Below are 27,868 nucleotides of genomic sequence, written 5' to 3'. Positions count from 1 at the left end.
AGTTGCCTGAGGTGGGAATTGAACCCGGGTCTCTGGCACTGTGAGGCAGCAGTGCTAATCACTGTGCCACCGTGTCAAGCCTACGGATGAAAAGCAAGACAGAATTCCCATTCTCTATCACTAACCTGTAGCAATTAGAAAATTGCCTTTGTGGAGTTCTGCATAACTGCAGAAAGATCAGACATGGAAGTGATGTACCCTCAGCCTAATGCTGTACTACTTCAACATTCACTTGCAAGTCTCATTAAGGCATAATGTCAATCTGAACAATTCACTCAAAGAGATTTTCCTTGGTCTCCCTTATGGAAGAAGAATTCAAAACCTTAAATTGGTAGCAATACAAAAATTATCTAAAAGGTGGAGGTATAATTTAACAAAGTGATTTTTCTAAAACAAATGTAGCCAATAACATAAGATGAAACTATTCCCATACTGATGGTAACATTAGTTACCTAGCCTAAATGATTAAAAAGTTTCCAAATATCTAGAACATTCCAATTACCTAGCAAATGACTAGAATATTTGGCAAGAGAACAAATTCCAAACAGTGCTGGATTTTCTAACACTACGCCAAAAGGAAGGTTGAATATAACAGACACTAGGCAGTCAATTTTTTTTCCCAGGTTGAAGAAAAACATCTAAAATAAAGCAATAAAAACAAAAGGGAACAAAAAAAATACTAGATTTTCAGACTGCATTTCCTTACTTCCTAGCAGTGAGTTACACCACAAACTAGGAGAACATTCCATTTTTTATAAATGTTCCAAAAATTAAACAGTAGAACCGAATTATATTTTATGTTCCTTTTAGGAATATTGTTTTACATTATGAAAGTGTCAGAGTGCAAATAAAATGATCCCTTCAATAAACTTAACTATAACATCTAAATATTATCCCTACTTCTAGTATGTTCTCAGCAAGGAGAAAAACATTTTTTTCAAAAGAAATTAAGTTATTCTATATAAAATATTTATTAATATGTATACCTATACATAAATTCTGAAAAGATTTTGGTTGTTTAGCTAGCAACCTTGTACCTGCCACACACTTCTAACAAGTAAATAATGTTTTTCCAGTAAAAATAGACTGCATTAATCAGATTTGTCTCAAGATGTTTTAAAGCCAGAGATTTCCACACATTCAATTCCTGTTTGCTAAGTTTCATTTCACACATTGCTACTTTGAAGTAGTCTGTAAACAAATCTTGTTGTGGAACTTACCATATTAGAACATCACTCTATTAGGATAAATCAGAAGTTTTAGAAACCTTTAAAATATAAAATGTAACTGAAATACATGCAAACGTAAAGTAATTTAAGTTGCAATGCAATTTATGTTTCAAAAACAGTAAGCCTTGATGGCATTACCATTCTCTTAAAATGAATTTCATGCTTTCATAAAGCAAGTAGTTGTACGTTACAAATCAGATAGTAAAGTAAAAAACTCAAGACAGACCATAATCTAATAGTCTAAAATTGAAGTGAGAATCCAACAAAAAGATCTTCTGAGTTACAAATGGAGGATATAAATGGAGGACACTGTCAAAGTATAGTAAAAAGCGACTATTCACTCACACCCAAAATTAGTACAAGATCACGATCATGCAATAATATTCTGAGCCTGCTCATTGCACAGAATCAGAGTATCTGTAACAGTGGCATTTAGGATGCAATAGATCCCTATAATTAAATCAGTGCTTATTTAATGGAGTTTAAAGTGCTTTCCCATAACCAGAAGACAATAGTTAAAACTTTCATCTGCCTTATACAAAAAATACTTGATGCCAGATGGACCTGAGGGCAGCTTTTCCACACAGAGGGTGGTGCATATATGGAACAAGCTGCCAGAAGACATGGTCTAGATGGGTGCAATTACATTTACAAGACATTTGGGCAGGTACAGGGATAGGAAAGGTTTAGAGAGATATGGACCAAATGCAGGCAAATGGGACTCGTTAATTTAGTAATACTGGTCGGCATGGACAAGTTGGGTCAAAGGACCTGTTTCCATACTGTATGACTCTACAACTGTTGAAAGAGAGTTCAAGAATGGCCCCTGATGTGATACCTTATTCTTTTGTGCGATGAGAAATACCAAAGTACAGTTGCCAGCATAAAGTTGTTTGACAAGCATTAATGTAGTTCAGAAGGTTTATGATCAGTACTCAAAAGCCTGAAAACACAGCTTTAAACTAGTTACTTGTCATTTAAATTTAGCTTCAGCCCCATTATATATCGAGTACTGCTGGAACGCTATGAAACAGATAATAAACCTACGTCAATATGTGCAGTGATCACGGAGAAGGCATAACGAAAAGAAGGTTGAAAGCGTACTAATTAAACTATTTGATATATTAAATTGATACAGATTTCAGATCTCCAAAATTCACAGTACAAAATGTCCATGTAATCACTACAGTTTTTCTACTCAAATATGTCTCATGAGTACGAGCTGACGAGATTTGAGCTACCAATTTTGCATTTCATTATATTGCACTAACCAGGAAAAGTGGTTTTAATCAGCAAGGGATGACTAGCTTTCAGTGAAGATCAATCTATTCCAGCTCATATTTCAACACGCAGAAACATTAACATAAAAGGAACATTGCCAGCCTAACATAAGTTATACCTCGTTCGCCAAATATCGAGTGTTATGGGTGTATTTCATACAATTAACGACAAGCGCAGTTTGCGCCTAAGATATTTCCCAAACGAAGTTGTACATACAGTACACACTCCATAGTTTCGTACCTGTGCTGCCAGCCCTGGATCAGATTGGTGTACTTGCTGAGTAAACCCTCCACAACCTTGCCAGCTTCCGGATGATAATGGTGGTGGTTCTGCTGCTCCTCACGGACGATCCGCATCGAATCCGCGGTTGCAGCTGCTGAGGTTGGGCTGCTGCAGTTGCTCTTCGCCCTGTCCTGGGTGTTTGCTTTCAACACCAATGATCCCCTTTCCCCTGGAGAAACAGAGTGCCTTCTCCCACCACCACTACCACCACCACCACCACTACCAGCTGCAGCAGCAGCAGCGCTGCCAGGAACCACTTTCTCAGTGTTAAACATTTACCGCGACAAACGCTGGCTGTCGTTTTCCTTTAAGAAGAAAGGGTAAAAGGGGGAAGGGAGGGGTTCTAAACAACACGACAATGAAGTGTGACGGACAGACAGGACGGAGTTTGCACCGCGGCGGCGGCCAGGATGTGCAGCAGCGCGCGGCACTGGGCACGGCAGAGGTGGGCGGGGTGGGTCGCGCGCGTTCAATGGAACATTCCGAATAACGAACGTCCGGCGCTCGAGCCCTACACGGTCCGAAGGTGTCAGGCAATCGAGGGAAAACACTCGCTACTGCTGCTGCTGCCGCCACCGCCACTCTATCAGTGAGTCAACCGACGGGACAGCTCCCCTCCCCACCACCACCACTGTTGCTCCTCTTCCCCACCCTCTGTCAGGTAGTCGCTACGAGTCCCTCCCTCATCAAATCTGCTGACTTCTCGCTGCCAGTGACGTGGTGCCCCGTCTCGGTGGCGCTTACGCGTCCAGGAGACGTCTTGCCTGGTACTTTCCCCCCTCCCTTACCGATCAGTCACAGAAGGGGAGGGCGGGAAAGGAGTCTCCCTCTCAAGTACGCGTAATGTGAGCCCTGGCAAGGGTACAGTTCTCCTCTGCCCTGTCACAGTGCCCGGGGTGTGTTGTGTGGCCTTGACTTCCTCGTGATCCTCTCTCTGTAACAGTCCTCAAAAGCCCTTCCCATTCCGTACTTTACTCTGGAATTCCAGGAGACACTAACTCTCTCTGCCGTTCCCTTGGCTGGAGCTCGCGCGCGATTGCGTAACGCGAGCACGTGCATGTGGACGTCTACGCGCGAGCAGCGCAGTCCCCTCCCAAACTTTAGAAATCACACGACACCAGGTTGTAGTCCAACAAGTTTAACTGGAAGCAAAGTAGTTTTCGGAGCGCCGCTTCTTCATCAGGCGGTTGTGGCCTCCAGTTAAACCTGTTGGACTATAACCTTGGTAAAAACAACGACTGCAGATGCTGGAAGCCAGATTCTGGGTCAGTGGTGCTGGAAGAGCACAGCAATTCAGGCAGCATCCGATTCGGGCAATGAAGGGCTTTTGCCCGAAACGTCGATTTTGCTGCTCGTCGGATGCTGCCTGAATTGCTGTGCTCTTCCAGCACCACTGATCTATAACCTTGGTGTTGTGTGATTTTTAACTTTGTACACCCCAGTCCAACACCGGTACCTCCAAATTATAACTACCCTCCCAAACTGGCTTTGTAAGAGTGGCCAGCTGCTTGTCTTTTTAAATGTCCAAATAGTGAACGGCTTTACTACTTCGGCATTATGAGCGACCCCATAAATAAGTAATTTAAAACTTTTTAACGTGTTTTGAAGGAAGTAGTTTGTTGTTTCCATAAAATTGTGGTTTATGTTCAACCAACCAACTTTTCTCAATTTACAAATTTCGACTCAGTATTGTGATAAGTAGAGCAAATCGCAAGTAGAGGATTTGTGGTACTTAAAATTTGGTTCAAGAAAGTAGACTGTGACCCTCTTTTCAAGCGATTGTCAGCCTAGCATGATGCCCATATCCTAATAGTGAATAAAAATGTGCTTGAATGTAACCTTTGCCTCCAGCATTACATTTGGTTATCAAAGTTAGGAATATTTTGAGAACCTAAGTAAGCAGGAATTGACTACTTCCTCATTTAAAAAGGTGTTGGTGGAATGTCCCCATCAAATGTACTTTTCTGCCATATCCTCATTTTCTTGATTCATGTGATACCCTAGAATCTAAAGATCTCCGTCTGGAGCATATTCGTTAATCAAGCATCCATCCTTTTATGGGATAGAGCATTACAAAGGCTCAACCCCTCTTTTGTTAAGAAATGTCTCCTCACCCCAGTCTCAAATGGCTGAACCTTATCCTGGGACTACAGTCCTTAACGCTAGACACTCCATCAACTGGAGGTGGACTTTTTGCATTTGTCCCATCCAGTTCTTTAGGGTTTTTTTAACAGCAAATGAAATAGCCTCTCATTCTGTAAAATTTTAATGAATTTAAACATGTCAAACTCTAACTAGTCAAACTGACAAACTGGAAGGTTTTAATCAGTGAAGTGCAGGAATTACATCATGTCCATGAGAGATTGCTGTTCAAAGCACTTTTCTTTCAATGAGGCAATTGATTTCCAATTTTTTGGAAGTTTTTTCACTTGTCTTACTCTTCACTCACTTTACCTTCCACTTTTCTGCTGCTTTCACACAGTCAGTTTATGTAATATCTGATGAGAAGCAAGTGCAATACACAACAAGGATTGAGGGGGTGAACACTAAGGAGCTGGAAAGAGGCAAGGTCAGAATCTACTTGCAGAGAATCAACAGGTCTGAACGCTTCTAGCTAAGAAGAGTAAGATTTTCATGGTAGGTTGCTGCTGACATCTGTAATCTCGAACAAGAAAAATGGACTAGGTGGGTATGTGTTGCCAGTAAGTGACGCTTCTGCATTGGGACACTGCCTCTCTCACTAAGTTGTGTACTCTCCCCCTGCAAGGAGAAAACAGAAAGATGTAATCACTGGTGATGACTCATATGGATGGAAAGGAAGCACATTGTGAAGAATTGCTGTGATGAATGGATATGAATGGGCAATCGGCTGAGGATGAATGTGACTGATGTCTGTTCAGTTTAGGATGTGAAATGTCTTTAGAAAAAGGAATGAATGGAGTTGCAAGATGTGATAACGTGAAAAGCTCTATACAAGAGAATGCTGGGAAGTTCAGAGTGTGGAATTTAACATTGAAAATATTGTGTCATTGTCTTTATCAAACTTTACCTATAGTCCTCAAACCTTATGGTGCTCTGTCTCCAAGTTGGAAACGTGACACTGTTGCTGTTGCCTTGCTTAACTACTTCCTATCCATGTTTGATTTTTGGAGAGGTCTTCTTCCTTCTGTCCCTTATATTACACTCGACTGCAGCTACTAAGAACTCCTTAGTATAAGTAAGAGTGAGAGACGCACTGAAGAGCTTTCTCAGGTCTTGAATCCTAGTTACTGCAGCCTCCAAAGTTCAAGTGCTGGTAAGTTCTTGTAACTACTGCTCTGGGTCCTATAATTAGAAGTCCTTCTTTTGACAGAATGGACACATCATCATACCTGTCCTTAATTCCAGAGGCCAGATAGTAATTCTGTGGGTGAATTAAATACATGGGATTTCATGCAAAATAAGCAGGTTCTGTTGTGGAGAAAATATAGAGAACCACCAGGAGACGCAGAGAGTTCTTCAAGAAGTAGGTCTTTTATTTGCAAACAAAAAACCATAACATTGAGAAAGCAGATTCTCGAATGCTCACGAGCCTCAGGGTCAGTGGATTTTTATATTTTTTTTATCATTTTTCTGTTAACTTATCAGCATGTCCAACTATATTAATCAAAGTACCTCACTCTAGCTACACAATAAACCAGTGATGTTAGTTCCCATTATCTCTTTAGTTGTACATTCGACTTAATGTTATTCTAATGTCACGGTTAGATATTTATTGCTAACTGTGCTACAGTGATCTTTCCATCCCACACTAACCTGCCATGAAAGATATTTAGCTATTCCATCTGTTACAATAGTCTGCTGTCTCAAGCTGACTCTACTAACTATTAATTAGATATTTTAATGTCATGTCCCAACTATTTATTGTCCCAATCCTGTCATCATAACACTTAACAGAGAAACTTGCTTTATTACTTGTGTTTTCTCATCTCGCCATAGTGACCTTTCAGCCTTAACTTTACTCTGCTAATTGGTGTTCCACTATGATTATCCCATCCTGCCTTCCACAGAACACAGGTTGCCAGTGGTCTTTATGCTTTAACCCTTCCTATGCTTTCATGTTCTTTATTTTCCATAGTTCCCAACCAGAATGTTATTGTTTCTTTCTGGCAGGGATTAAGTCCAAAGTTTTCTGCACAGTGAATGGGGAAAATCATGTTTCCCTGGAACATTGGAGGCTGAGGGATGACCTTATAGAGGTTTATAAAATCATGACGGGCATGAATAGGGTAAATAAACAAGGTCTTTTCCTTGGGTTGGGGGAGTCCAGAACTAGAGGACATAGGGTGAGAAGGAAAATTTATAAAAGGGACCTAAGAAGCAACATTTTCATGCAGAGAATGCTGCATGTATGGAGTGAGCTACCAGAGGGAGTGGTGGAGGCTGGTACAATTACAACATTTAAAAGGCATCTGGGTGGGTACATGAATAAGAAGAGTTGAGAGGGATATGGGCCAAGTACTGGCAAATGGGACTAGATTAATTTAGGATATCTGTCGACAAGTTGGACCAAAGGATCTGTTTCCATGCTGTACATCTCTATGACTCTTTCCTGATGAAGGGCTTTTGCCCGAAACATCGAATTTCCTGCTCCTCAGATGCTGCCTGAACTGCTGTGCTTTTCCAGCACTACTCTACTCCAGAATTTAGTTTCCAGCATCTGCAGTCATTGTTTTTATATCTATGACTCTGACTAAACAGGGTAAACAGAGGAAGAATGTTCCTGATGATCAAGGATTGGAGTCTAGAATCAGTGGTCACAGTTTAAGGTAGTGGATAGGTCATTTAGAACTGAGATGAGAAATTTCTTCACCCAGAGAGTGGGTGAACTTGTGGAATTCTCTTCCACAGAAAGTGGTTGAAATCAAAGCATAGAATATTTTCAAGGATATATAATTATTAGGGCTAAACAGATTGATCGGTATGAAGAGAAAGCATAAACAGTACGAGTTGGATTACTAGTCATGATCATATCAAATGACAGAGTAAACTCAAAGAGCAAAATGACTTATTCCTGCTTCTATGTTTCTACATGGTACTTTTCTAATCGATTTCTCTCAAACTGAGGGATAAATGTAATGAACCTTCTATTAAGCCCCAAATATAACAGACATGTTTAATCAACTTGTTCGGACATGTTATGACACACCTCTGAAATAGATGGGACTGGAACCAGAATTTCATTCCCAAAGGTAGGGACACTGCCACTGCACCACAAGATCCCTCTAAAATATTCTGTAGTGATCAAAACTGTGACAGAGCTTCAAGTGTGGTCTTTTCAAAACGCTATGTAATTTTAGTAAAACCTGTTTATTTTATACTCTGCCTGGGTAACAAATGCCAAGATATCATGACACGAAGCTGTGTGGGAAGATAAGCTGTGAGGAGGATGTAAAATGCTCAGTGTGATTTGGATTATGCAGGAAGGATGTTCCCAATGACTGGGGAGTCCAGAACCAGGAGTCATAGTTTATGGGCATGGGGTAAACTATTTTAGGACCAAAGTGAAAAGAAATCTTTTCACCAGAAAGTGGTAAGCCTGTGAAATCCACTGCTACAGAAAGCAGTCAAGGCCAAAACATTTCAAGAAGGAGTTGAATATAGCAGTTAGGACTAAAGGGATCAAAGGATATGAAGGACTAACAAGAACAGGCTTTTGAGTTGAATGATCAGACATAAGGAATGATGGAGCAGGCTCAGAGGGCTGAATGGCCTAATTCTGCTTCTACTTTCGATGTTTCTATTCTTAGTTTCCTTCCGTTTGTTCACAGTATCCGCAGGTTAACTTTTCCAAGAGACCTATGTATATTCAACCAAATCTTTCCACATTATCTAGTTTCTCACCTTTAAAACATTGTGCTTTTTCATTTTCATTTTCAAATTCAGTAATGTTATACCATTACATTGTGCTTTTTGCTTCCCTTTTGCCCAGCTACTGAATCAATCATTGTGTACCTGTTATTCTAAGTTGCTAAGGTCTGAGCACTGATTCTTGTGGCATCCCACTAGTACCATCCAGAAAAAAATCATTTGTAACAATTCTTTGTTTTCTGCCTTTGAACCAATCTTCAATCCATATTACCCCATCTCCTAAATCCTAAACTTATGTAACAATCTTATGTAGCATCTGATTGAATATCTCCTGAAAATTCAAATGAGTAGTTCTCCCTGTTTACATGCACTCTCAAAACACTCATACATTTCTTGAACATGGTTTCCCTTTGTTGGTCTTGCTAAATTTTGATTTTCCAAGTAGCCTGTTACTGCATCTTCAATAATCAAGTGTAGCATTTTCCTTGCAACTGATGTCAGCTAACTGGTCTTTGGTTCTCTCCGTTCCCTTCATTCAAGGGCAGTTCTTCAACTCATTCTTCCAATCAATAATTTAGAAAATTCTAGAAGAACAATATCAAGCATCTGCTATCTCTGCAGCGCCACTTTTAAAACCTACTGTGCAGGACATTTCTAAGCTATTAAAGCCATTGATTCATCCACTACGTTTTCTTTATTAACATTAATTTCTTTTTAAGATCCTCACTTTCATTTAACCATTGGTTCCTCACAGTTTTCACTATATTCTTTGTGTCTTCTACTGTGAAGATGGGCGGATAATATTTGTGTAAGTATTTTTGCAGTGTCCTCCTTCCCCTTCATGATTTCAGCTTCAACGCCTTTAAGGCACAGCTTCCCAAATTGAATGCCAGGATTCCCATAGGTTGTGAACTAGAATTCTGGGGTCACAAGCCCCAAGAACTGCATTGAGTGCTGTAGAGCTCCGTCCGAGTATGAAAGGCTGTCACAGGTTTCTCACCACAGCCCCACCAACTCTCTCAGGTCTGGATTCATGACCATTTTCAAACAGCAGAATAATTAGGTCATCATGGGAAAGCATTTGAAAAGCACTGTTGTTCACTTTTTTTAATGCCTTCCTATTTTACAGCTAAAAGCTCTATTTCCTATTTTTGTAGCTCTTGCTAATTTACTCTCCCTCTTTGCAAATTTCTTCCTTTATGAATTTCTTCCAATCCTCAAGCTTACTAATGTTTTTAGTGTCATTGTAAGCTTCTTGTTTAATCTAATTATGACCGTATTTTATTCTCATTAGTCATGATGTTACCACTTTCCCAGTGGAGATTTTATGCTCAAAGAAATATATGTTTGTTGAGATTTTTAAAAAAACTTTTGTATCAATATGCTTTCTTCCACATTGGGGAGTATTGAACTTTAATGTCTGCTAATGTTTTTCACAAATCAATGTCTAGCTTGAAAGCAAATGAGTGCTCTCACTCAAAGTCAAACTTGCAACAGAGAGCATCTGAAATAGCTATGAATGAACTAAAAGTTTTTTTTTTCAGAAAACTGACTCCTGAATACAGGAAAAGGATTTGATGATTATGCTTGGGTGGAGTCAGGTGTAGTTATGGCATTTTCATGGCATTAATTGAATTTAAATTCCTCAAGCTGTTGTGGAGGGATTTCAGCCTCTGTCCCCAATATTAGTCCAGTCCTCTGGTTTATTAGTCTAGTGACAGTACTACGAAACTATCATTTCCTCCTAACAGTTTCCTAAAGAGGTGATGAAGAGCCCATTTATTGAAGTGGTAATGCTACTACGATGCTGTTAGGTAGGAAATTACAATATATTCTTCCCAGCAACAATAAAGACACTACAATACATGTCAAAATGAGCATACCATCAACAAATGGCATCACCACAATATTTATATTTTTGTCTTTCTTCATAACACAAGTTGTAGGTAATGGAGGTGCTGTTGTTGTTGCACTGCATCCTCAAAATTATACTGTAAACAATAGTACACTTGTGGTCCAGGTGATATTGAAGTCACTGATCAAACAAACTCCATCGTGAATGATATAAAGCTGTTTGGGCATTTTTGTAGCTGCACCCATCAAGGTGGGTTGTGAATATTCCACTGCATCACTGATGAATCTTTGTAAGTATTGAGTAGAGTTGAAAGGAGATGAGGTAATATAAAGTATAAAACCTCTGCCCTGTCCTGCCCCTGTGTCACACTGTGTGTATGGTTAAAAAATAGTGTACATTTGAAATATTAGGAGAGAGCATTTTACTGAATGATTTATGCTGGATACTAAATCTAGAAAGTAGTAACAGTAATAAAATGACAAATAAATATTTTGACAAAATTGAAAGACACATGGAATTCATACATCTAAACTGCTTTCGTTTTTATACACTGAACACTACTTTGACAATATTGCTGTCCACTCGTTTGGGTAATGTAATTGACACAATGGTAGCATGCTTGCCTCTGAGTCTGAAGATTGAAGATAATTGCCCTGCTTCAGGAATTTGAGCATATAATCTAATCTATAATAAAATCTTCATCCTGCAATCCAGTTTGGGAGGTCTTTCTCTCAGATAAGGCATTACCAAAATTGAATAGTGTTCAAAGATGAGGCCTTATCCTGGTCTCCTAACCAAAATTTAGTTCTCAGTTAATATCACCTCTCTTCTAGAAGGTGAACTGGAGCACCATGAAAGGGATCAACCTAGGATTAGTCGGATAAAGATGTTACAGTGGCTGCAGATGAGCTACAGTGGATTTGTAAGGTTAACACACGAAAGACAAGAGTAGCATTCTGTGAAAGCAGATCTCCTTGCAGATGCAGCAACAAGCAGCAGGAGCACCATTACCATCAAAATAGATTATATGGTCATTTCATTTTTGCATTGTCTTTGTTCAGAAGTTATGAGTTTTATTAAAACCCATTAATCAGATGTTGTTTTCGGTAAAGAGAATTAACTTCTGACAGGTATTTTTACAATCATTGTACATTTTCAGTATTATTTTTGAATGTTTTCAAAAAGTCTCTGTCCACTTTAAGTTTTGTATATCTGCATTGGAAATGCTTAATGCTGACGCTGTTAAAATGTTCCAACCCCCCTGCATAATGCCCCATCCTTCATTTGCTAGACAGAGAATTATTTGCCAAAGATAGTCACATCCCAGCTCCATTCCTTTCTAGAGTTGAAAAGTGATGCTGGAAAAGCACAGCAGGCCAGGCAGCATCCGAGGAGCAGGAGAATTGGCGTTTCGGGCATCAGCCCTTTATCAGGAACGGGTAGTGGGAGGGGTGAGGGAGCTCCACTCCACTCCTGATGAAGGGCTTATGCCCAAAACATCGACTCTCCTGCTCCTCAAATGCTGCCTGACTTGCTGTGCTTTTCCAACGCCACACTTTTCGACTCTGATCTCCAGCATCTGCAGTCCTCACTTTCTCTCCATTCCTTTCTAGTTTTGCAAAGCTAATTTCTCCCCAACCTTTCATAATTTTGAAACAGAATCAGATATTGATTAATTTGTGATAATGTTTGTTTTGGAATTTTTTTCAGGATTCTCTTAAGTATCTAGGAAAGGATGTTCTAGCCGGGTCCAGAAGAGGTTCACTGGAGCTTAGGAGGTTTTTTAAAATATATTTTTTTTGAAAAAATAGATTTTCTAATATTACAACAAATACAAAACAATACAATTCAAAACATTACAAAAAAAATACAAGAAAAAAAGTGAAAAAACCCAACCCGCCCTCATGTACAAATGTATATAGAAAAATATATAATAAAAAAACCCAACTAACTATTTAACTAAATAAATAATAACCAACAACAGACTAATAAATAGTAACAACTCAACTCAGCCAAACAAGACACTCATATGTTCACAGTTCCTTATCCCTGGATATTGGACTTGTAAAACACAATCGTTACGGCTATATAAAACCCTTTATTAGTGTGGCAGATAAATCACACTAATTCCAAAAAGGGTTGCCATGTCTTATACAAATTCCCAGTTTTATGGTGTACCATACTTGTGAGAAAATCCAAGGGAATATGCTCCATAACAATTTTCTGCCAACCCGACAGGCCTGGGGGCGTTTCAGATACCCAAGATTTTATTTCTTGCTCAAAAAGTGAGGATATTGAAAAGTTTTTTCTTATGTGCATTTGCAGGGAACACACTGGACAGTCCCAGAAGAAGAGAGATCGGGTCCTTCTGCACCCTTACACCCAAAATCCTCTCCATTGCACCCATCACAACGTTCCAAGACCAGAAACCGACTACAAGACCAGAGACAATGGGTAAGAGTGCCCATACAGACATTGCACTTAATACATGTTGAAGATACCCCGGTTTAAATTTTGACAAATGTTCCAGAGCCAACCCCAATTGATGATATAAAGTGCTAACAGAAAGTGTACTCTTAGCACTGAGCACCCTCCTCTCGATGTTGGATTTGTAGGGGAGTCAATCAAAAGTGTAATTGTTTTTAATAGAATCCCTAACTTGAAAGAAACAAAAGAGGTCCTTGTTAGATCGCTCATATTTCCCTGCTAACTGACCAAAGGACAAATTGTCTCTCTCAAATAAATCACCCATGCAACACACACTCCTAGCTGCCCAACGTTTGAATCCTGAATCTATCATCCTCGGTTGAAAGCTCAGCATACCCACTATAGGTGTAAAAGAAGATGTTTTGCCAAGATTGCCTTCCCTCTGCCGAATTGCCCTCCATGCTTTAACTTTATTGATAGCTATTGGGTTATGGCAATATTCCCTAACTGTACTCATTTTGTCGAGAAACAGCAGGCTAGTAAGGGGGCACCTTGCCTTGGGAGGCTTTGATATCTAACTATATTGTAAGAGGGTCCCCACAGGCCCAATCACTCACATAGGATAAAAGCGAGCTTTTAATGTCTGGAGGATCCACTCACCCCAATCTGTGAGGCAGTTGCAGTTTAGCTAATTTAATGAAGGGACACTTACAATGCCAAATAAAGGAGCTAAATCAGCTGTTCAGTCTCCTGAATGTTTGCTTATTGAAAGTCAGGGGGAGCATCATATAGGGTATAGGGTATAGCAAATGGGGGAGAATATTCATCTTAATAAGCACTATCCGACCCAACCACGAGACCAGAAGTGCCTCCCATCTTTGAAGGTCTTGTTTGATTTTGTCAAATAATTGAACAAAATTGGCTTTGAACAACCAATCCAGAACTGGAATAATGAATATGCCCAAATACAAAACCCCCAGTGACCACTTAAATGGAAGTTGGTATTTGCCTTCAAGACCGAGCAACTTCATAAGACCACCCATAGGCATAGCCTCTGATTTTGCAAGATTAATCTTGTACCCTGAAAAGGTGCCAAACATGCAGATCATTGTATCAAGCGAGGCACTGAAACTGCTGGATTTGACAAAGAAAATTAGGACATCGTCTGCATACAATGAAATCTTATGTAATTTTGACCCCACTTCTGGAGCTGTTATATTAGGATCCCTATGAATGGCCTCCACCAATGATTCAATCACCAATGTAAAAAGGAGTGGCGAAAGGAGACAGCCCTTTTGGCTGCCTCAAAAAGTTAAAATTGCTCGATCGTACCCTATTGGTGATGACTGCACTGAGAGGGTCACTGTGGAAAACCTTTACCTATCTTATTAAAAACTGCACCCAAACCAAACCGCTCGAGAGTATAAAAAAGGTACGACCATTCAACTCGGTCAAATGCCTTCCCTGCATCTAGAGAAATCACCAGCCCCCGTATTGACTGTTGTTGACACACTTGAATTACATTAAGCAGTCTCCTAACATTATTGGAGGATCTCTGGCCCTTTATGAAGCCCATCTGATCCTCATTAACAATCGAAGGTAACAGTCTCCAGACTTAATGCGAGAGGCTTAGAGAGGATTTTAAAGTCTATATTTAGGAGTGAAATGGGGCTGTATGAAGCACAGTCCTCTGGGACGTTCCCTTTTTTTAAGAACAAGTGAAATGTTGACCTCTCTCATCGGTGGTGGGAGACAATCATGGCTATATGAGTCATTGAAACATATTAAGAATTGGGCCTGACAGTATGTTTATAAATGCCTTATAGAATTCACTGGGACGTCTGTCAGGACAGGGCGCCTTTCCATTCTGAAGCTGCTTCACAGCCTCCTCACCTCTTGCTCTGACAAGGGGACATTGAGAAAGGACTCTTGTTCAGGGGTCACGCCTAGGAGATCAAGATCCATAAAAAAAGATTCCATTATGGCTTGCCCCTCCACACAACCTTTAGGTTGGTATAACTTAGAGTAAAATCTCTGGAATGCCACATTAATCTTTTTGGAATCACATGTTAGGTTCCCAGACCCTTCCCTAATCGCCGTAATGGCTTGTGGGGCACTCCTTTTCCTGGCGAGACATGCCAAATATTTGCCTGGCCAGTCACCATGCTCATATAACCTTTGCTTTGCAAAAGTAAGCTCCTTCTTTGCTGTCTGCGTGAGTATGGAATTCAATGCAGACCACAGGGCCATAATCCTCTGTAGTTTGACCAACCAGGGCCTGTCAAAGTAAGCCTTCTCTCTGCCTTCAACCTACTTTGAGGAGATGTTGCTGCTCACCCTTCTGCTTTCTACTGGCAGTGAAGGAGATAACTAACCCCCAAGCATGGGCTTTGGTAGTTTCCCAAAGGACGGATGGGCTACTAACTGAGCCTGAGTTAATGTCTAGGAATGCCCGAAATTCCCGAGAGAAATAAAAACTTATTATCCTTGAGGATAAAGGGATCCATTTGCCAGTGCCTCAAACCCACTCCACTAAGTCCAGGGTTGACACCAGGGGTCAGAAAAAAATCAATCCTGATGTGACAGCCATGTGGATTGAAAAAAAATCAAAATCCCTGCGTGTAGGTTGGAGACACCTCCAGACGTCCATCAACCCTAACTCCACACACAGATCCACTAATTGTTTAGTTTGTACAGAGGGTATCGGAAGGCCTTTGGGCAACCTGTCTACTGTGGGATCCATGAGACAGTTAAAATCTCTGCCTACAATGATATGCCGGGATTTGAGACAGATCAGTTTAGAAAACACATATACCAAAATTTTGAGAGGATGAGCTGGAGGGCAATAAACATTTAAAGCACCATATTCTTCGCCATTTATCAGGGCTTTAAGAATTACGAACCTCCCATGTGCGTCTTTAACACACTCTAGTAACTTAAATAGGAGATTCCTCCTAACCCATATAGCCACTCCTCTACTTCTGGTATTAAATGATGAAAAGTAAACCCGATCAAAGCCATTCTGCTGTAGTTTCAAATGCTCCCTATCATCCAAGTGTGTCTCCTGTAACAAAGCAATATCCACCTTCTACTTTCTAAGACTCAAAAGTACTTTCTTCCTCTAGGTCTAGGTTCACCACTTAATCAAGTCATTAGTCATAACCTTCTGCAGTAACATTTAAATTCCAGAGAGGAGTAAGTCGAACCACAAGTCGCTGAGCCTTAGTGTCATATGATCCATCGAACATAAAAACTACATGAACTAAAATCACGATATTTAACAAACCTACAAAACTATCAAAGATTAAAAGTAACAAAAACCAAAAAACAAACCAACATATAAAGTGCCAACAGTGCTGAATAGGGGAACTCACTCCCAACTCAAAGGGAGCAACTACCCATTGCAAACGGCCCATAAGTAGGCAGCTAGCCACCCCAGCCATTTTCCCTCTTCCGAGCTAGAGCCACAATGCAAAAACAAGCAGAAAAGAAAGTAAATGCACCATGGACTAGCAATATAAATAAAGAATTTTTTTTTAAGGAAGGGGCAAATAACCCACCCATCCTCTGGTATAACTTAACTTAGAAATTGAAAGTGCACATCTCAACTGCTGCCAAACATAGTTTAAACCAAATTATTACCTACCAGACTTCCTCTGTTTTTTTTAATAAGAGGACATACCCAAACTACTATTTGTACATACTAAATTGTTCAGATTAGGTTAATTTGTCCACAAAGTCTCTTGCCTTCTCCGTGTCAAAGAGATGTACGGATGCATCTAAGGTGATCCGAACCACTGCTGGATGTGTCAGGGAGTACTGAATCCCAAGCTCCCTCATTCTCTTGACACTGTCATAGGATTTTCTTCTCTGGATCACCGCCGCTGAGAAGTCCTGGAAGAACATGATCTTAGACCCCTCATAAATTAGGGTCTTCAGATCCTTCCCCTGGATTCTGGAAGATTCCACAATTCTCTCCTCATCTCTGTAGTGATGGAACCGCACCAGGATAGGACGAGGACGTTGACCCAGACCTGATCTCCGCACCATGACCCGGTGAGCCCTCTCAATCTACAAGCCTCTTATTCCAGTCTCCAAATTAAGGAATTCTGTCAACCAGTCCTCAATAAATTCCGCAGGCCACTCACCTTCCTTATCCTCCGGCAGACCGATGATCCAAATATTCTTTCTCCTTCCCCTGTTCTCAAGATCATCCACTTGGTCATGCAAACTACGAACCTGTGTCTCCAGGGCTTGGATCCTATCCTTGGAGGAACCGGTATCAGCTTCCACCACTGTGACATTGTGTTCAATGTCATCCAGCCTTTTTACCAGGGCTCCCAGCTGCTGTTCATGCTTCTGCAGCATGATAGAGATCAGGGCCAGCTTCTCCTCTATCTGCTTACCCAACATCTTGTGAGATTTCGCGAGCTCCTTCACCAGGGCCTGGTAAGTAAATTGAATCCGAGATCCTGCAGTCTGGGCTGTGGGTCCAGCCTCAGACGGTCCTCCTCCCTTCTTTGGCATCTCTGGACGGCAAAAATGCAGGTAAGTCAATTTTTCACAGTTTCCTGGGAGTCCACGACCTTTTTAGAGTCCCAGGATGCCGCACTGGTGCAGGTTGGGCGGATTAGAAATTCGTCCTACTTGTGCTGTGGTGCTAAGCTCTGCAACGTGATCCTTCTAGATTGCCGCCATCTTGGATTCCCCCGAGTTTAGGAGATTTAAGGGTGACCTTTTGGACGTTTATAAAATCATAAGGGGCATAGATAAAGTGAATGGCAGAAGTCTTTTTTCTCGGATAGGGAAGTTGAAAACTAGAGGGAGTATTTTTAAGGTGAGAAGAGAAAGATTTAAAAGGAACTTGAGGTGCAATGTTTTCACACAAACGATGGATTATATGTGGAATGAACTGCCAAAGGAAGTGATAGATGCAAGTACAGTTACAACATTTAAAAAGCATTTGGATAAGTACATAAAAAGGAAAGGTTTAGAGGGATACAGACCAAACGCAGGCAAATGTTAGTTTCGTTTGGGAAGCTTAGTTGACATGAATAGGTTGTATTGAAGGGTCTGTTTCCATGCTGTTTGATTCTCTGATTCTATAGTAATCTTGGGAATTAAGAGTTTGTCATATGAAGTATGATGAGGACTATGGGTCTGTATGGATTGGAGTTTAGAAGGATGAGTGGGGTGGGTGGGATCTCATTGAAATTTATAAAATAGTGAGAAGCCTGGATGGAGTGGACATGGGCAAGATGTTTCCACTAGTACAAGCTCAGCCTCAGAGTGAAGGGATAACTCTTTTGAATTGAGATGAGTAGGAATTTCTTCAGCCAGAGGGTAATGAATCTGTAGCACTCTTTACTACAAAAATCTGTGGAGGCCAAGTCATTGAGTGTATTTAAGACAGAAATAGATAGGCTCTTGATTAGGAATGGAAGCAAAAATTACAGGGAGAAGGCAGGAGAATGGGGTTGAGAAACATATCAGCCATAACTGAATAGTTAAAGCTGACCTGATAGATTGAATGGCTTAATTGTGCTCCTTTATTTTATGAGCTTACTTGGCAGTAGTTATAATGCTTTTTGCCGATTATAAAGTATTTCCCATTCAATTAGATAATGTTAAAATATATTATTAATCTAAGTTGTGATTTTATTATTTAATATTTGAAAGCATTGGAAAGCAAAAGTACTTGACTAAGCAACTATCCAGTTTTTAATTGAATTATTGTAAGTTAACATTGTATCAGTAATTTATTGTTGTTAAAAAGCTTCTCAAGGCTTTCATTTGATGTAAACTAACATCTGATACTATGGTTGACACTTAATACTTTCTCTTTTTCTGATCTGACTTATCCACGAGTCAGGAGAAAGTGAGGACTGCAGATGCTGGAGATCAGAGCTGAAAATGTGTTGCTGGAAAAGCTGAAAAGTGTTGCTGGAGATTCTCCTGCTCCTTGGATACTGCCTGACCTGCTGTGCTTTTCCAGCAACACATTTTCAGTTTATCCACGAGTCAGCCTATTAACTATAACATTAAGTACGGATTCTTTTATCTCTCCAGTCATCTCTGGTGACTCTATTTTAAAGGTACTTCTTTCACTTTAAAACATTAATGCAGCCTGAGAAAATTACTGTGAGTTCAAGAATTTCTTGCTTTCTTTGTAATTTCCTGTACAAGTATCCTTCTTTTTCATTCAACTGAGCCCAGCAAAAAATATATTAAAAATCCTTTGGGTCAATAATAGTAGCAATCAGTAATACTTTCAAGAACTGAATGCCTGTTATTAATGAGCAGAGATCATAAGATGTAGGAGCTGAAGTAGGCCATTCGGCCCATTGAGTTTGCTGTGACAATCAATGCGATCATGGCTGATCTGGTAAAGATCAATTTCACTTTCCTGCCTTTTCCCTGTAAACCTTGAATCATTTACAGATGAAAAATCTGTCGATTTCAACCATGAAATACACTTAACTGCACAGCCTTAACAGTCCCTCAACAGCAGTAAAAAAATTCTACTGATTCGCTACTCTCTAAGAGAAGAAATTCCTTCTAACCTCTGTCGTAAATATGCAATCTCTTATTGTGTAATAATGCCCTCTGGTACTGGCAATCTTTCCATCTCTACCTGAATTGAATTGAATTGAATTTATTGTCATGTATATACCGAGGCACAGTGAAAAGTTTTGTCTTGCGAGCAAGGTCACAGAGTTAAGTAGAATAGATAAGTAAATAATAGGTAAACAGCGGCAAAAACAAAAACACAGGTACAGGCGAATGTTAAGAGTTTGTTAGTCTGTTCAGTATCCTAATAACAGTAGGGTAGAAACTGTTGCAAAACCAAATGGTGCATGTGTTCAGGCTTTTGTACCTTCTCCCTGATGGTAGTGGTTGTAGAAAAACATTGCCAGGGTGGGATGGCTCTTTGAGAATGCTGACGGCCTTTCCTTGACAGCTGGCCTGGTGGATGGATTCTATAGATGGAAGCTTGACCTTTGTGATTGTCCGAGCCAAGTTCCTCGCTCTCTGTAACCGTCTCCGATCTTGAATGGTACAGTTGCCATACCAAGTAGTGATACATCCAGACAGAATGCTCTCGATGGTGCACCTATAAAGGTTGGCAGGGGTATTCGCCGTCATGCCAAATTTCCTCAGCTGCCTGAGGAAGAAGAGACGTTGTTGGGCCTTTGTAACCAGTGCATCCACATGAAGAGTCTAAGAAAGCTTGTTGCGGATGACCACTCACAGGAGCTTGACACTTTCCACTCGTTTCACCTCTGTGCTGTTAATGTGTCGGGGGGGGGCATGAGTAACATCCCGCCGAAAGTCAATAATGAAAATGACAAAAATGCCTCCCCTTATCCCAACTCTGAGATTCATTAGTTAGCAAATTCTCTTTCCTGCTATTTGTATCATCAAGTGCTCTTATTTGAATAATGTGTGCTTCCTTAACTAATGCCTTCTGAAAATCCAAATATAGTTCTTCCAATGCTTCCTTTTTATCTATCCTGCTTGTTTTTTGCCTTGGTTTTGATGGCATTGAGAGCTAGGTTGTTCTCAGTGCACCATTTTTCTAGGTCTTTCAACCACCCATCTGTCGTCTGTTTCATCGCCATCTGAGATTTGACTGACTATGGCGGTGTCATCAACGAACTTGTAAATGACGTTATTCTGGTATTTGGGGCAAGTCCACTAAGAATCTTCTATATTTCAGTAAGGTTACCTCTCATTCTTTTAAATTTAACCTCGCCTTATAAGACGGTCCCCATACTTGGTATCAGCCTATGAACTTTCTCTGGACTGCCTCCAATGCCAGTTTCTCTTTCTTAAGATTAGATGCTCAAAACTATTTGTAGTATTCCAGCTGTGGTCTGCCTATTGTGTGTATAGTTTTAGCAAAACCTTTCCACTTTTATACTCCATCCATTTGAAATAAAGGAAAACAATTCACTTGTTTTCCCTGTTACCTCCTGAATTTGGATTCTAGCTTCTTGTGATTTGTGGATGAGGACTCACAAATCTCTCTGATATTAGTTTTCTGCCATATTTCTCAATTTAAGTAGTATTCAGCTCCTGCCAAAGTGCATAACCTCACATTTTCCATAGCATTCCATTTGCCAAATTTTTGCCGACCATTCAACTTGTCCAAATGCCTCTGCAAACTTTGTGTCATCCTCACCGCTTGCCTTCCCACATATTTCTGTCATATGCAAACTCGGCTACAGTACATTCGCCTTCCTTATCCAAGTCATGATTGAATATAAATATGATTGTGAATAACTGTGGCCCCAGCACTGATCCCTGTGGCACTTGTTATGGGCAATCATCCTGAAAATGCCTCCCCTTATCCCAATCTGTCATTCATTAGTTAGCAAATTCCCTTTCCTGCTATTTGTATCATCATGTGCTCTTGTTTAAATAATGGGTGCTTACTTAACTAATGCCTTCCGAAAATCTAAATATAATTCTTCCAATGCTTCCTTTTTATCTATCCTGCTTGTTTTTTTCCGTAATCACTCATGGCGTGGCCAGCTGGCTGACCAGCATTTATTGCCTATGCATAGTTGCCCATGAGAAGATAGTGGTGAGCTTCTTTCTTTAACCATTATGGTTCATGTGCTGTAGATAGACCCACAATGACCTGAGGGAGGGAAGGAATTCCAAGATCTTGAACCAGCAACAATATAGTAGTGGCAATATATTTCTAAGTCAAGATGGTGAGTAGCTTGGATGGAAACTTGAAGATGGTGGTGTTCCCACATGTTAGCCTGTCATTCTAGATGGGAGTGGTTGTGGGTTTGGAAGGTGCTGTTGAAGGATCTTTGGTGAATTGCTGCAGTGCATCTTGCAGATTGTACACTCTGCTGTTACTGAGAATCAATGGTGGAAAGAGTGGATGGTTGTGGATGTGGTGCCAATAAAACTAGCTGATATTTCCTAGATGGTGTCAAGCTTCTTGAAAGTTGTTGAAGCATCCCCCATAGGTAGGGGGTAACTATTCCATCACATTCCTTACTTCTGCATTGTAGATGGTGGACAGACTCTGGGGAGATAGAAGTTGAGTTACTCACCGCAGTATTCCTAGCATCTGACCTGCTCTTGTATTTATATGGTGATTCCGTTGAGTTTCTGGTCTATGGCAACCGCCAGGATGGTGATAGTGGGAGATTCAGTAACAGTAACACCAATAAATGTCAATGGGTGGATGTTAGGTTGTCTCTTATTGGAGATTGTCATTCTTAGCATTTGTATGGCACAAATGTTTCTTGCTACACAGTATTTCAAAAGATTTGTAGCTCAAATTTTAGATGGGGGTTGCTGACTTGCTCGCTGAGCTGCTATGTATTGAGATGATGCTACTCCTTTAACAAGGTTATGTTGTACTTGGTTTTATTTTCAGAGGGGTTGTAAAACCAAAGGTTCCAATATGACCGGGTTTATCTACTCGAAGTTTTAAGTTTTTAAAAAACACACTTCTACAATGAAAGGGGAATGGCCACTTCTCCCAGCTCAGCTTTTCTTGGGCTTGTTTTATTTTAGCAGTCTGGCTGGTCAGAGCTGCTGCTCAGCTTAAGCTGGGTAACCTAAGGAAACAGCTACAGTGGAAAGAGGTTCCATACTAAATCTCTCTGCCATCTCTCTCTCTCTCCTGTTAGAACCTGTGTCTGATTTTACCTTTTTGCCAAGCGGGTGTTTATGGGGACTGTTGTGGGCATTTGGAATAGCATTATTACGTTGGGATTGCAGATAGTCTACTAGGTTTTTAAGAGAGGTTAAGTTATTCTGTATTCTGTTCTCTTGTTTGTGTTTTATTTGGTACTCTGTAAATAAATTCTGTTTTGTTTGAAACCGAAGGGATTTGACCAGCTACATCTCTTCTGGGATATCCACTTTAAACCTGCTTAAAACTAGAAAGGTTAGAGGGTGGGCTACCATTTTGAAATGTTTTGAGAGGGTCTGAACTGGTCCTTAACAAACTGGGGTCTCTTTACAGGATTTATTCGGTGTTCCAATTTGGGATTACGGCTGTTGGACTCAAAGGCAGCGAGTGGGAAGTGTTAGTGTCTTTTGTTCCAGGTGTTGACATAAGCATTGCTTGGTGTAGTAATGACTCTTCCAGTCACAAAGTTTTCTGGGGGTAGAAGAAGTGACATTGGGGGCTTTACAAGGGGTGAACAAAACAAAGCTGCTGGAATTGGCAACGAGGCTGGAACTGAAATTGCCAGCGTGTCCGATAAAAGATGTGGTAATTATTGGAATAAATGTGCTGAGAAGGTCATTAGAATCTTTGGAAATGGCTTTTAACATTGCACAAAAGGTTCTGGGGTTTGAAGATGCTTCCCAACTTTGCCAAGAAAGTTAATGAAGACAGAGGAAGGATATCCTTTTAGAAGTAGTAAACAGGTTAGAATTGGGTTTAACCAGGGACAAAAGAAAAGCTGAAATTGTAATGGAATTGGTCAAGTGCTTGGATTTAATCAGGGAAACAGAGAAGTGCAGTGGCATTAGAAAAAAATTAAATTGTAAGTGAGGCAACAGGAGTTAGAAGATAAATAAAGGGAAGGAAGACCCATGTTAGAAGATACAGAAGGGGACAGAAGGTTTTTAGCTGAAAAGGAGAGAAGGCCCTACCAGAAGAAAAGGAAAAAGAAAGAGTGAATTTGAACTTCAGAAATTGCAACTTAGACAGGAGTGTCAATTTAAAAGGATGGAGATGAAGGCTGAAGGTAAGTTTAGCGAGGAAGAGAGTGAAGATGAGCAAACCTATGGTAGTCAAAGGCTTGGTGAGGATCTGCTCAAATACATTCAAGCATTGCCTAAACTTGATGAGAAGGATGTAGAAGCCTTTTTGATCTCATTTGAAAAGGTCGCCAAATAAATACAGTGACCATGCAGATTTTGTTGATCCAAACGAAACTTTTAGGTAGGTCTAGTGAGGTATTTGCAATACTATTAAGAGAAGGTTTGTGGGACATATGAGGAGGTGAAGAACGCCATTTTAAGTGCATATGAGCTTGTGCCAGAAGCCTACAGACAGCATTTCAGGAATCTAAGGAGTGACCCTGGTCAAACATATATTGAGTTTGAAAGGATTAATCAAAATAATTTTGATAGGTGGATAAGGGTATTAAAAATAGAGAAAATCTATGATGCTCTTAGAGAGAAGATTATTTTGGAGGAGTTCAAAAATTCACTTCCTGAAGTAGTGAGAACTCATGTGGAAGAGCAGAGAGTTAAAACAGCAAGATTGGCAGCTGAAATGGCTGATGATTACGAGTTGGTTCATAAATCAAAGTTTGGCTTCCAATATCAATTTCAGGGATAGAAATTGGGGAGAAGAGAAATCCACACAGGGAAAGGTAGATCTCAGTGAAGATCATAAGGATAACTTACCACAGGTAAAAAGGAAACCCATGAAGGGGAAAGAGAAGGTAAAAAGCTCCAGTGTTTTCACTGCAGTAAAGTAGGCCACATGAAATCAATGTTGGTGGGTTAGAAAAAGCACTGGGAAGCCAGATGTAGGAAAATAGGATGAGCTGGTGAATTTTGTTGGAGTGGTAACAGAATGCACAGTGCAGGCTAAAAAGCTGCACCAGAATATACAACCATATATTTGTGAAGGTAAAGTTTACTCTCATAAGCCAGGACAGCAGGTAAAGAGGTTACAATATTAACAGATACAGGATCCTCTCAATCTTTGATGTTGAAAGATGAGGAGATAGTTTCCTCTGAAGGACCTCTAAAGGAATTAGTAACGGGAATTCACGTTGAGACGAGCGCTTTATTATGTAGAGTGAGATATAGTGTCCAGTGATGAATGGGAAAGCAGTGGTAGGAGTGCTGGACAAACTTTCATCTCCAGGAATACAATTTTCCTTGCTAACGATATAGCTGGTTCACAGGTAGGATTGCTTCCTACTGTGGTTGAAAAGCCAGTGGAAATTCAGGCAACTGAAATACTAAAAGACGCATATCCTGGGAGTTTTCCTGAGTGTGTGGTAATAAGATCAAAAAGTCATTAGTTGAAACAGGAGAGATCAAAGAGTGTAGATAAGGAAGTTGAACTGGAATTAGCAGCGACCCTGTTCGATTAAATGGTTGAGACAAACCAGAAGCAGTAGGATGACAAAGCAGACATCTTTAGTTAAGAGAAATTAACTGAGTTACAGCAGAAAAATGAAAATGTAAACCGACTGTAACAAAAAGCATACATGGAAGAAGAATCTAGATGTATCCTGGTGTGCTACTATCATAAAATGATGTCTTAATGAGGAAATGGAGACCATCGGCAGTGTTAGAAATCACACAACACCAGGTTATAGTCCAACCTGTTGGACTATAACCTGGTGTTGTGTGATTTTTAACTTTGTCCACCCTGTTCAACACCAGCTCCTTCAAATCATATTCAGGCAGATGAAAAATGGGCAGAAGTTTATCAAGTCATATTGCCAGTGGGATAGAGAAAGGAGGTGTTGCAGGTAGCATATGAACTACCAGTAGACGATCATTTAGAGGTAAGGAAAATCCTAGTTAAAATGTAAACATATTTTTACTGGCCTGGTCTGCACAAGGATGTAGTTGAATTTTGCCAGACATGTCATATATGTCAGGTAATTGGAAAACCCATACCTTTAATACCTATTCCTGTACTTGAGGAACGTTTGACAAGAATCTTAATTCACTGCATAGGGCTCATACCTAAAACAAAAAGTGGGAATCAGTATTGGTTAACAATAATGGATGTGTCCAGTAGATTTCCAGAGGGGATGTCACAGCTAAAACGATTAAAAAGGAGTTACTCAAGTTTTTCACTACATATGGACTATCCACAGAGATACAATCAGATCAAGGGTCAAACTTGACATCAAAATTATTCAAGGAAGTTATGGACAGCTTAAGAATAAAATAATTCAAATCTATTGCATACCATCCAGAGTCGCAGGGAACATGAAGAAGGTGGCATCAGACATTAAAGACCATGTTGAGGTCTAATAGTCAAGACTACCTAGATGACTGGGATAAGGGAATTCTGTTCATACTTCTTGTGATTAGAGATGCACCAAATGAGTCAGGCAAATTCAGCCCATTTGAATTGTTTTTTTGGGCATGAAGTGAGAGGATCATTACAACTAATTAAGGAGAAATTGGTGAGTCAGAATTCAGAGATCATCCATTTGGACGATGCGTCAAATTTTAAGGAATGTTTAAATAGAGCAGGGGAGTTGACTAGACAGCATTTAAAAGTATTATAGCATACAATGAAACGGGAAGCAGACAAGAAATCAAAAACTCACAATTTTGCTGTTGGAGATAAGGTGTTAATGTTACTTCCAGTGATAGGTGAACATTTAAAAGCAAGGTTTAGTGGACTTAATCAAGTTAAAAGGAGGTCGAGTGAGGTGAACTATTTGGCAAGGACTCCAGACAGAAAGAAATCTCAGACAGTGTCATGTGAATATGCTCAAAAAGTATTTTGACGGGGAAGGAAAGCCAAAGGAGAATGTGTTATTGGTTACAACACAAAGTGAAGAACCAAGTTCAGAGGATTCTGAATTGGACATTCCTCAAATTAAATTGGACAACGAGGAAGTTGTCAAAAATTGGGATAAATTATTGAGTTACTTTCCAGAGGAAAATCGAAGTAACCTGAAGAGTTATGGCTATTGCATGTGGAGATGTGTGGAAATAAGCTGGGAAGCACTGACCTATTGTGCGTGATGTAGATATAGGAAATGCTGTTCCGTCTAAGCAACTTCCTTATAGGCACACCCTCTAAAGTTGGCACAGGTTCAAAAGGAGATTGAACTCATGCTCCAAGATGACAGTATTGGAGTGAGTTACAGTGACTGGAGCTCACCCATAGTAAAGGTGCCTAACGGTTATGTGTGGACTATCGCAAAGCCAATGCAGTTACAAAGACTGATTCATATCCAATTCCATGTTTGAAAAGGTGGGACAAGCAACTTATGTTTGTAAGTTGATCTTGCTCAGAGGATACTGGCAGGTACCTCTGTCCAAAAGAATGAAGTCAATTTTGACTTTCATAATGCCAAATGGACTATATCAATTTAAAGTCATGCCATTTGGTATGTAAAATGTTCCAGCCACCTTTCAAAGACTAACCAATAAGGTCATTTTCAAATTACTAATGGTGTCATGTATATAGATGACCTGGTGATTTGGAAGGAACATTTGTAACATTTATCAGAATTGTTCAATCGGCTTCGGGAGGCAGGCTTGGTGATAAACCTGGCTAAAAATGAATTTGCCAAAGCCCAAGCCACCTTCCTGGGCCATGTTGTTGGACATTGACAAGTGACCCCATGGAATACAAAATCAAAGGTAATTGGGGAGCTTCCCATATCATCGACAAAGAGAACAGTACGGCCATTCCTGAGATTGAATGGATTTTACCGGAAATCCGCACCAAATTTTCATAACATGGCTGCTCCACTCACTGAATTACGATAGAAAGGCAAGAAGGTTCAGTGGATGGCTGACAGTCAGAAGGCATTTGACAGCCTGAAAGCTGTATTAACCACTGGCCCAGTGTTAGCCACACCAAATTACGCAAAGCCATTTAAGGTGGCTATCGATGAAAGTGATACGGGTGTCAATGCTGTGTTCTTACAGAAAGATGACAAGGTGATAAAATGATTTTGCAGGTATTTCTTCAGGAAATTGAACAGTCATCAGCAGAAACATTCACAGTTGAAAAGGAGATTTTGAGCTTGGTGTTGACGTTACAACATTTTAACATTTATGTTCCCAGTAGTATATCTGAGACAATCATATACACTGATCATAACCCATTGAAGTTTGTCGAGAAATTAAAGGACAAAAATACCAGCCTGTATAGGTGGAACTTCTTGTTATAGCCATTCAAGTTGAAAACTGCATGTGGCAAGATGAGAAAACGTGATTGTTGACACATTGT

The 27,868-nt window shown here is 40.1% G+C and overlaps 1 protein-coding gene and 1 long non-coding RNA gene across 4 annotated transcripts in view; one reads left to right on the top strand and one right to left on the bottom strand.

Annotated features, from left to right (window-relative positions):
* LOC122564402 (oxysterol-binding protein-related protein 10-like) overlaps positions 1–3,206 on the bottom strand; it is a 256,567-nt gene extending 253,361 nt beyond the window's left edge. For both annotated transcript variants that reach the window (XR_006315905.1, XM_043719213.1), the window contains exon 1: positions 2,751–3,206. Coding sequence is in view for 1 of the 2 variants with exons in the window: in XM_043719213.1 (XP_043575148.1) it covers positions 2,751–3,067 (317 nt within the window). In the remaining variant the exon portion in view is untranslated. The remainder of the gene's footprint in view (positions 1–2,750) is intronic.
* An 89-nt stretch (positions 3,207–3,295) lies between these two features.
* Positions 3,296–27,868, top strand: part of LOC122564403 — a 40,070-nt gene continuing 15,497 nt past the window's right edge. For both annotated transcript variants that reach the window (XR_006315907.1, XR_006315906.1), the window contains exons 1-2: positions 3,296–3,381; positions 12,823–12,951. This is a non-coding gene — a long non-coding RNA (uncharacterized LOC122564403). The remainder of the gene's footprint in view (positions 3,382–12,822; positions 12,952–27,868) is intronic.

The sequence above is a fragment of the Chiloscyllium plagiosum genome, chromosome 29, assembly GCF_004010195.1.
Source record: "Chiloscyllium plagiosum isolate BGI_BamShark_2017 chromosome 29, ASM401019v2, whole genome shotgun sequence".
Classification (NCBI taxonomy): Eukaryota; Metazoa; Chordata; class Chondrichthyes; order Orectolobiformes; family Hemiscylliidae; genus Chiloscyllium; species Chiloscyllium plagiosum.
Note: the sequence above shows the minus strand (reverse complement) of the source record. Positions and strands in the feature narration are given on the sequence as shown.